At 37.0% G+C, this 11478-nt stretch overlaps 1 protein-coding gene across 1 annotated transcript in view; it reads left to right on the forward strand.

Moving 5' to 3' along the window:
* LOC148949156 (hematopoietic prostaglandin D synthase-like) overlaps window positions 1-7471 on the forward strand; it is a 78537-nt gene extending 71066 nt beyond the window's left edge. Inside the window, exon 4 of the mRNA XM_089093212.1 lies at window positions 7138-7471. Within this exon, the coding sequence (XP_088949338.1) occupies window positions 7138-7305 (168 nt within the window). The 3' untranslated portion in view covers window positions 7306-7471. The remainder of the gene's footprint in view (window positions 1-7137) is intronic.
* The last annotated feature ends 4007 nt before the right edge of the window (window positions 7472-11478 follow it).

Consider the following 11478-nt stretch of genomic DNA (forward strand, 5'->3'; position numbering starts at 1 on the left):
AGGGCTCTGAGGGGGGTTATCATCCTAAAAGCCCTAATTTCCAGAACGTTCAACTACGTTGAACAAAAGGGATATCTGAAAATTTTGATTGGATGTGTTTTTGAAAATGGTGGGCGTGAGAGGGGCGTTAGTCGCTATCCAATCATTTTCAACTATTAAAAAAGGCACTAGCCCTTTCAATTTCCAATTGAATGATCCCTTTTGAAGTTTCTACGACAACTCTTTCAATTAAAAACTTTATATGCCCGCAGGGCATAACTTACAACTCTTGCGCTGAGGGCTCTGAAGGGGTTATCATCCTAAAAGACCTAATTTCAGGAACTTTCAATTACTTTGAACAAAATGGATATCTGAAAATTTAATGGATGTGTTTGGGAAAATGGTGGATGTGAGAGGGGCGTTAGTCGCTATCCAATCATTGTCAACTATTAAAAAAGGCATTAGCCCTTTTAATTTCCAATTGAATGAGCCCTTTTGAAGTTTCTACGACAACGCTTTCAATAAAAGTTTATATGTGCCTCAGGGCATAACTGGCAACCCTTGCCCCGAGGACTGTGGGGGGAGGGGTTGTCATCCTTAAATATCTAATTTCCAAAACTTTCAACTACGTTGAATAAAATGGCTATCTAAAAATTTTGATTGGATGTGTTTGGGGAAAAGGTGGGCGTGAGAGGGGGGTTAGTTGCCCTCAAATCACTTTCGACTATTAAAAGGGTGCTAGCTCTTTGAATTTCAAATCGAATGAGCCCTTTTTCAAGTTTCTACGACAACGAATTCAATAAAAACCTTATATGGCTCCCGGGCACAACTTATAACCCTTGCCCTGAGGGTTTTGAGGGAATGTCCTCCTCAAAAACATATTTTCTATGTGGAAATAAACTATGCTGAAAAAAATTGCTAACTCAATAATTTTATTGGATGTATTTGGGGGAATGATGGGTGTGGGGGGGGGGGGGGGCAGTTGCCCTCCAATCACTTTCAACTATTAAAAAGGGCACAAACCCTTTGAATTTGCAATCGAATGAGCTTTTTTGAAGTTTCTACGACAACGCCTTCTTTAAAAACCTTATATGCCCCCAGGACATAACTTAAAACCCTTGCCCTGAGGGCTGTGGGGGAGTGTCCTCCTAGAAAATATATTTTCTATCTGGAAATCAACTCCGCTGAACAAAATGGCTATCTCAAAATTTTGTTTGGATGTTTTTGGGGGAATGTTGGGGGTGGGGGGTGGGGGCTAGTTGCCCTCCAATCACTTTTGACTATTAAAAAGGGCTCTGGCCAATCCAATTTCCAATTGAATGAGCCCTTACGAAATTTCTACGACAACCCCTTCAATACGAAGTGCCCGGGTATGGAGAAAAAAGACATTGTGCCCATATCGTTCTTTACTAGGATTAATTAAAAAAACTTTTTTACAAAATAAATTTTTCAAAGAAAAGTAAAGAACTCCATTAAACAAAAAATGAGCAAAAATAAAATCAAATAATCTACCAAGCGTGAAACTACCACAAATCAGCATCGATAAATAAATGAAACTCAAAACGAACAGAAATTAACATAAATAATCAAGTCAAACTCAAAACGAGCAGAAATTAACATAATTTTGGCTCAAAATCCCTATGCCTTCCCAAGACCAGAACATAATTTGTTCTTTACTGAAAAAAAATATAATTGTTTTTACTGTTATAGCTCTAATAAATTAAATAATATTAAGATTTTCACTACTATATAATCAACATAGCCTATGTATATTAAACTGGCAATGTGCATTCATTCTTATTTTTTTCAGTAAAGTGTAAATTATATTCTGGCCTTTCAACTTTCTATATAAACCTTATAGGCCCCCAGGGCATAACTTACAACCCTTGCACTGGAAGCTCTGATGGGGTTATCATCCTAAAAGACCTAATTTCCAGAACTTTCGACTACGTTGAACAAAATGGATATCTCAAAATTTTGATTGGATGTGTTTGGGGAAATGGTGGGCGTGAGAGGGGGGTTAGTTACCCTTCAATCACTTTCAACTATTAAAAGGGCAATAGCCCTTTCAATTTTCAATTGAATGAGCCCTTTTGGATGTTTTTACAGCATCAATTACAATAAAAACCTTATATGCTCCCAGGGCATAACTTAAAACCCGGGCCCTGCGGGTGGTGGGGGGGGGGATGGGTTGTCATCCTTAAAGACCTAATTTCCAAAACTTTCAACTGCGTTGAATAAAATGGCTATCGTAAAATTTTGATTGGATGTGTTTGGGGAAAAGGTGGGCGTGAGAGAGGGGGGGGGGGGTTAGTTGCCCTCAAATCACTTTCAACTATTAAAAACAGCAGTAGCCCTTTGGATTTCCAATCAAATGAGCCCTTTTTCAAGTTTCTATGACAAACAGTTCAATAAAAACCTTATATTCTCCCCGGGCATAACTTATAACCCTTGCCCTGAAGACTGTGGTCAGGGAGTGCCCTGCTCAAAGGTATAATTTTCTTAACTTTCTATTGTATGAACCAAAATGGCTCTTTCAAAATCTTGTTTGAATATTTCTGGGGATATGATGGGCATGGAAGGGTTCCTAATTTCCTTCCAATTACTTTCGAATATTAAGTAGGGCATTAGCCATCTGACTTTCCAATCAACTGAACCCTTTTTGAAGTTTCTGCGACGACTCGTACAGTAAAAACCTTATATGCCCTCAGGGCATAGCTTACAACCCTTGCCCTGAGGGCTGTGGGGGAGTGTCTTCCTCAAAAACATAATTTCTTTCTGGAAACTCATAACACTGAACAAAATGGCTATCTAAAATTTTGATTGGATGTGTTTGAGGAAAAAGTGGGCGAGAGAGGGGGGCTAGTTACCCTCAAACCACTTTCAACTATTAAAAAGGGCACTAGACCTTTGAATTTCCAAACGAATGAGCCCCTTTACCAGTTTCTACGACAAAGATTTCAATAAAAACTTATATGCCCCACAGGGCATAACTTATAACCCTTGATCTGAAGACTGTGAGCGGAGTGTCCTGCTCAAAGGTATAATTTCCTGAACTTTAACTGCGTGGAACAAAATGGCTATTTCAAAATTTTGATTGGATGTGTTTGGGGAAATGATGGGCATGGAAGGGGTGTTAGTTGCCTTCAAATTACTTTCGACTATTAAAAAGGGCACAAGCCATTTCAGTTTCTATTCGAATGAGCCCTTTTTGAAGTTTCTACGACAACCCTTTTTATAAAAACTTAATATACCCCCAGGGCATAACTGACAAACCTTGTCCTGAGGACTGTGAGGGGGGTTGTCATCCTCAAAGACCTAATTTCCAGAACTTCAAACTACGTTGAACAAAATGGCTATCTCAAAATTTTGATTGGATGTGTTTGGGGAAACGGTGGGCGTGAGAGGGGGGTTAGTTACCGTCCAATCACTTTCAACTTTTAAAAACGGCACTAACCCTTTGAATTTCCAATCAAATGAGCCTTTTTGAAGTTTCTATGACAACGCCTTCTATAAAAACCTTATTTGCCCCCAGGGCATACCTTACAGCCCTTGCCCCGAGGGTTGTTGGGGAGTTTCCTCCTCAAAAATATATTTTCTATATGGAAATCAACTACGCTGAACAAAATGGCTATCTCAAAATTTTGATTGGATGTGTTTGGGGGAATGATGGACGTGAGGAGGGCTAGTTGCCCTCCAATCCCTTTCGACTATTAAAAAGGGCACTAGTCCTTTGAATTTCCAATCGAATGAGCCTTTTTTGAAGTTTCTACGACAACGCTTTTTATAAAAACCTTATATGCCTCCAGGGCATAACTTAAAACCATGGCCCCGAGGGTTGTGGGGGAGTATCCTCCTCAAAAATATGTTTTCTATCCGGAAATCATTTACGCTGAACAAAATGGCTATCTAAAATTTTTGATTGGATGTGTTTTGGGGGAATGATGGGCGTGGGGGGGGGGCTAGTTGCCCTCCAATCACTTTCGACTATTAAAAAGGACACAAGCCATTTCAAATTCCAATTGAATGAGCCATTCTTGAAGTTTCTACGACAACATCTATAAAAACCTTATATGCCCCCAGGGCATCAGTTAAAACCCTGGCCCTGAGGGTTGTGGTGGAGTGTTATCCTCAAAACGATATTTTTTATCTGGAAATCAACTACGCTGAACAAAATGGCTATCTCAAAATTTTGATTGGATGTGTTTGGGGGAATGATGGGCGTGGAGGGGGGGGGGGGCTAGTTGCCCTCCAATCACTTTCGACTATTAAAAAGGGTACTAGCCACTCCAATTTGCAATCGAATGAGCCCTTTTCGAACTTTCTACGACAACTCCTTCGATACAAAGTGCCCGGGTATGGAGAACCGAAAAACGTCACATTGTGCCTACATCGTTCTTTACTTAGACAGCGCTAGCGCGCTGCCTATGATTCATAGTAGTTCTGAAGCCTTTGATGAATTTTTGGAGATTCTCTTTTGATACTCATTGTGCTCGTGTTTAATACGTCCTCTACTCTCAACTTTAGACTCATGTTCTCTGCTGCCGTTTCTCTTTCGACTCGCCCATCATTTTGTTCGTGTGCAACTGTTCTCCTCAGTTAGTTTTAAGTTTTCCAAAAATCTGTCAAGCAATTGCCTCGCTAAGAATTTTCACCTTACTCCCCCCCCAGGGGGCAGTCAATTACCTATTAAAGCAGACCCATATGCATAAATTCGTTTCGGATCGGAGCTTGCTCGTCTAAACAGCAACAAAACTAGCAAACATAATATCGAACTATAGAAAGGTTACTTCTGATACTACTACTAAAGACACATTGCAGCACCAAGGGGCCAACACAGTTGGCGTTCTTCTCTAGTCTAATCTAGCCAATGGTGTTTCAATCTTTAACCCTCCCGTGGAGTTCCAAATTCATTTAAATCCTTTCTTATGACTCCTTACCATCCTATTCAGGGACGATCCGCTTTTTTTATGGCTCCATATGGATGACCAAAAAGCTCAACCTTTGGCAACCTGCCATCCTTCATCCGTAAAACATAGCCTAGCCATCTTAGTTTTTCTTTCATTATAGGCCTAGAAACCGAGATCAAGCCATCATGGTTGCAGTTCTCGCTGCAACCATGATGTAAGAACGAACCACGGCCCATAGTTACAAAAAATTTTAAAATGGGTTAAAATAAAACAGTCTGATGAAAAAAAAATTCCATTTGAAGCTGATTCAGGTATCGTAACTATTATTCCAATTAATCGTATGCTAAAATGTTATTTGAAAACGGTTTATGTCTCGTTATCTAGCATAGTCGTTATCTTGGGACGATCTCGTCCCAAACAAAATTTTACGAATCTTTCCTAAATTATACTATTGAGTCTATATTTTTCCGAAATAAGAAGTGACAAAATCGACTGTTTTCTGAAATTAAAATAAAATAAAGCATATCCTACAATAACATTTTCCCCCCGGAGAAAAACACATTAACAAAATGTATGTAATTAAGACGTAAAAATCTTATACAGGAAACTTTCACCCTCACCTTGAACAACAGGGAAAATCTTTTTAAAGGGTAGTACTAATGTGTCCTCTTTTTAGGGGAGGGGGGTATTTTTAATGCAGCTTATTGTCTGATATACGGCCAGTCTGACAAGTACGTAGAACGATCGTTAGACAATTCCTCTGGGAAATTTCTAGTAAATCTTCCTCAACATTTCGAAACGCTTTTGTTTCAAATACACACTTCACTCTGGTCATTATAGGGAATAATGAGTTTTTTTTTGGGGGGGGGGGGTTCTATTTAATTGCTATTTTTGCCGAAACCAATTGTGTAAACACCAAAAACGATGATATTTTTTCATTTGGAGGTACTTAACCTAAATATACTTTCTATTCTTATTAGAATAAAATAAACAGTTTTTTCAACTGAAATAAGGAGCAACATTAAAACTTAAAAGGAACAGAAATTATTACGTATTTGAGGGGGGTTGCCCCCTCCACAACACCTCGCTCTTCACTCTAAAGTTTTTCGGCACTTAAAAAAAGTTACTTATTGTTCTAATTAAACGACCTGTGTGTTTCAGGAGTGGTTTTTAAAGAACTGTGAAATTTTTTTCAACTTTAGCATTAAGAGCGAGGTGTTGAGGAAGTGCCCCCCCCCTTCTCATATACGTAATAATTTCTGATGTTTTTAAGTTTTAATGTTGGTCCTTACTTTCAGTGGATTTTTTTTTCATTTCTGATCGTTTTTAAATAATGCCAGGATATCTGGCTCCAACTCCACGGAAAAGTCCCCCTCCCACGGAAATATGCTCTGATCAATTCAATCCTAGTGAAAATTTACCCTGGACAATTACCCTTAACAACTCCACGCGTAAAATTGAGTTGGTAAAGAGAAAGTAAGACTTATAAAGAAATTTCATATAGAAATTCTGGCGAATTCCCCCAGTATAAAATTTCCCCTGAAAAGTTCATCCCCCAGAAGCTTCCGTCTCCGTAGACAATTTTCCCCGTGCAAAAACCCCCAAGCCTGAAATTCGTCCTCCCCTCCCCACCCGAAAAACGTATGCATAGTTCCTAATAACAAATACTACACTTAAACAATGGGCAAATTTTATAACTTAAAGACATTTCCCCAGGGGCTGTGGAGGTCATGCTATCTCCAAAGACATATTTATTTGGCTTTTCAACTATGCTGAACAAAATATGTGATCGAACTATTTTGGGAAGAAAAAAGTGGCGTGGGAGGGGGCCTAGTTGCCCTCCAATTTTTTTACCACTTAAAAATGGCACTAGAACTTTTCATTTCCGTTAGAATGAGCCTTTTACAGATAGGAGCTTAAAACCTCTACAGTAGGGTTCTCTGGTACGCTGAATCTGATGGTATGATTTTCATTAAGGTTTTTCTGAGGGGGTGTTTTACCTTTTTTAGAAAATCATGCAAATTTTTGCAGGCTCGTAACCTATGATAGGTAACATTTAACTTAATGAAACTTATTTATTTGAAATCACCATAAAAATCTGATTCTTTTGATATATCTATTGGTATCGAAATTCCGTTTTCTGGAGTATGTATAATTTTTTTTATTTCTATCCTATTTTGCTCTTTGTTTGTTTTTCGTATCTTTTCTTTGATCCTTTTGAACCATTTATGTTCTAATGTTATTCTAGGTTACATGGGTTGACTTTGTCTTCTTTAATTTTGGTGAAATAATGAGAGACATCTATGGTAAGGACTACTTTACGAAGTACGATAATTTGAAGTCACACTATCGAAAAATAAAGGAAATACCACAAATAGCCGAGTATCTCCAGGGTAGACCTCCTGCAACCCTTTGAAGATGAAATCGATGAAAGCCCTCTTGCCTGTTCTTCAATCTAAAGGAATTACGATCTTTTGATTGGGATTGGAATTTATTTCTTGATTCCATTATTGTTTCGCTATCAAAATGTTCTGCTTTTAATTCTATGTTTCTTGAATAAAGGCCTCTTTTTTGGTATTAAATGTCGTCAGATAATAACTTTTTTGGACTGGGTTAGGACTCTATTCCATCCACTCCAACCCCTCCCAACGACGTCAAGATAAAACTACAGTGTTTTTCCAAGCGTAATTTAACTATAACAGAAAAAAGAACTAAGGGCCAAGGTTCCAGCCTTGAAACTCCCCCCCCCCCTTACATGTGCCAGCTAACTCAAAAATACATTATACACATCTCATTTGGCAAGAATTGAAAAAAAGGGAACAAGGCTCTAGACCTTCTAAAACCAACACTTTACAACTGCAAAATAATATAGCAATGTTTTACTTCAGTGCTATTTGACAGGAATTGAAACACACCTCTCTACTCCTTTTAACTGTAAAATAAAAACAAGGCTTTACTTCAGTGCTATTTGACAGGAATTGAGACATAACTCTCTAATCTTTTAAATTGCAAAATAAAAGCAATGCTTAACTTCAGTGCTATTTGACGGGAATGGAAACACAGCTCCCTACTCTTTTAAACTGCAAAATAAAAACAAGGCTTTACTTCAGTGCTATTTGATAGGAATTGAAGCACAACTCCCTACTCCTTTAAACTACAAAATAAAAACAAGGCTTTACTTCAGTGCTATTTGACAGGAATTGACACAACTCCCTAATCATTTAAATTGCAAAATAAAAGCAATCCTTAACTTCAGTGCTATTTGACTGGAATGGAAACACAACTCCCAATTACTTTAAACTTTAAAATAAAAAAACAAGGCTTTACTTCAGTGCTATTTGACAGGAAATTAAATAAAAAAAACAAGTTTTTTTAACTGAAAGTAAGGAACGACGTTAAAACTTAAAACGAACAGAAATTATTCCGTATATGAAGGGGGCTGTCCCCTCCTCAACGCCTCGCTCTTTACGCTAAAGTTTTTTTATTGTTTAAAAAAATAGAGTTGTGAGAAAGTCAAACTTTAGCGTAAAGAGCGAGGCGTTGAGGAGGGGACAGCCCCCTTCATATACGGAATAATTTCTGTTCGTTTTAAGTTTTAACGTCGTTCCTTACTTTCAGTTAAAAAAACTTGTTTTTTTTATTTAATTTTTGAACGTTTTTGAATTAATGCAGGTTTTGATTTTGGCTCACCGTACATGAATAATTAAAACAAAATTTGCGTATTATATTTGGTTAAATGGCTTTCTCGAAACTTGTTTAATTTTATTTACGAACGTTTTTATTAGTAATAAATATACGTAACTTAGAATTAACTTACGTAACGAACTTCTATATTCATAAATTTTTAACACGTATATTAGAGGGTTCGCCCCCTAGTCAATACCCTGCTCTTTAAACTATGTTCGAATTTTTTCCAGTTCTTTAAAAATGACCTCTTAATCACAATCAGTTGATCAGTTGAAAAACTTGTTTTTTTATTTAATTCCTGATCTTTTTCTTTAATAATGCTGGGAAATCCGGCGCCCCCTTCATAGCAATGTCCCTTCCCCCATAAAAACTTCCTTCATGGAAAGATCCTTCCATATAGCCCCCGACCCTCTCCTTCCCCCACCTACCAGAAAAAATCTCCTCTGAAAAAGTCTGTATACTTCCCAATAACCAATACTATATGTTAACATTGAGTAAAGTTCATAACTTTCAGCCCTCCCCCCGGGGACTTTGGGGGATCAAGTCATCCTAAAAGACATTTTTATCATATTTTCGACCATGCTGAACAAAATGGCTATCTAAAAATTTTGATCGGGTGACTTTGGGAAAAAAAAGAGCGTGGGAGGGGGCCTAGTTGCCCTCCATTTTTTTTGGTCACTTAAAAAGGGCACTAGAAATTTTAATTTCCGTTCCAATGAGCCCTCCCACGATATTCTAGGACCACTGGGTCGATACGATCACCCCTGGGGAAAAGAAAAACAAAAAAAAAACAAAAAAAAAACACAAATAAACACGCACCCGTGATCTTTATTCTGGCAAAAAATGCAAAATTCCACATTTTTGTAGATAAGAGCTTGAAACCTCTACAGTAGGGTTATTTTATACGCTAAATATGATGGTGTGATTTTCATTAAGGTTTTTTAACTTTTAGGGGGCATTTAACCCTTTTATTGAAAATCAGCCAAATATTCTCAGGCGCGTAACTTTTGATGGGTTAGATTAAACTTAATGAAACTTATATATTTGAAATCAGAATTAAAATCTGATTCTTTTGATGTATCTATTGGTATCAAAATCCCGTTTTTTAGAGTTTCGGTTACCATTGAGCCGGGTCGCTCCTTACTTACAGTTCGTTACCACGAACTGTTTGATGAAATAAAACTCCCTACTCCTTTAAACTGCGAAATAAAAACAAGGCTTTACTTCAGTGCTATTTGAGAGGAATTGAGACACAACTCCCTACTCCTGTAAACTGCAAGATAAAAACAAGGCTTTACTTCAGTGCCATGTGACAGGAAATGAAACACAACTTCCTAATCATTTAAATTTCAAAATAAATGCAATCCTTAACTTCAGTGCTATTTGACAGGAATGGAAACACAACTCCCTACTCCTTTAAAATATAAAATAAAATAAAAAACAAGGCTTTACTTCAGTGCTATTTGACAGAAATTGAAACACATCTCCCAACTACTTTAAGCTGTAAAATAAAAAACAAGGCTTTACTTCAGTGCTATTTGACAAATTGAAACACATCTCCCAACTACTTTAAGCTGTAAAATAAAAAACAAGGCTTTACTTCAGTGCTATTTGACAAATTGAAACACATCTCCCAACTACTTTAAGCTGTAAAATAAAAAACAAGGCTTTACTTCAGTGCTATTTGACAGGAATTGACACAACTCCCTAATCATTTAAATTGCAAAATAAAAGCAATCCTTAACTTCAGTGCTATTTGACAGGAATGGAAACACAACTCCCAATTACTTTAAACTTTAAAATAAAAAAACAAGGCTTTACTTCAGTGCTATTTGACAGGAAATGAAACAAAACTCCCTACTCCTTTAAACTGCGAAATAAAAACAAGGCTTTACTTCAGTGCTATTTGAGAGGAATTGAGACACAACTCCCTACTCCTGTAAACTGCAAGATAAAAACAAGGCTTTACTTCAGTGCCATGTGACAGGAAATGAAACACAACTTCCTAATCATTTAAATTGCAAAATAAAAGCAATCCTTAACTTCAGTGCTATTTGACAGGAATGGAAACACAACTCCCTACTCCTTTAAACTATAAAATAAAATAAAAAACAAGGCTTTACTTCAGTGCTATTTGACAGAAATTGAAACACATCTCCCAACTACTTTAAGCTGTAAAATAAAAAACAAGGCTTTACTTCAGTGCTATTTGACAGAAATTGAAACACAACTCCCAACTACTTTAAGCTGTAAAATAAAAAACAAGGCTTTACTTCAGTGCTATTTGACAGGAAATGAAACACAACTCCCTAATCTTTTAAATTGCAAAATAAAAGCAATGCTTAACTTCAGTGCTAATTTGACAGGAATGGAAACACAGCTTCCTACTTCTTTAAACTGCAAAATAAAAACAAGGCTTTACTTCAGTGCTATTTGACAGGAAATGAAACACAACTCCCTACTCCTTTAAACCGTAAAATAAAAACAAGAACAAGGCTTTACTTCAATACTATTTGACAGGAACTGAAACATAACTCGGCGGCTTTTATGACTATGAATTGCAAAAAGTTAAAAATGCTAGCCAAATCTATCAAATTGAAAAGATATTAAAGACACGTACTCGCGGGTATAAGAAATAGTTACTTGTTTAATGGCTGGGGCACAACTCTTATTTTGATTCTTTGATCGATGTTGAAGATATTGACACTGTCACATGATTTCTATGGATCTTCCATATATAATGTGTCTGATACTTTCTACGATGACTTGAATACGACAAGTAATTTTTTGACAACACTCTCCCCCATCATCAAATTTGATGGTGCATATGAAGTTGATATTGTTAACTGTATACTAAAAAATACATAAGACATCCTGAGAAAGGATTGTGAATTTGAAATAA

The sequence above is a fragment of the Artemia sp. Qi Xiang Cuo genome, chromosome 8 (genome assembly GCF_049724085.1).
Source record: "Artemia sp. Qi Xiang Cuo chromosome 8, ASM4972408v1, whole genome shotgun sequence".
Lineage (NCBI taxonomy): Eukaryota > Metazoa > Arthropoda > Branchiopoda > Anostraca > Artemiidae > Artemia > Artemia sp. Qi Xiang Cuo.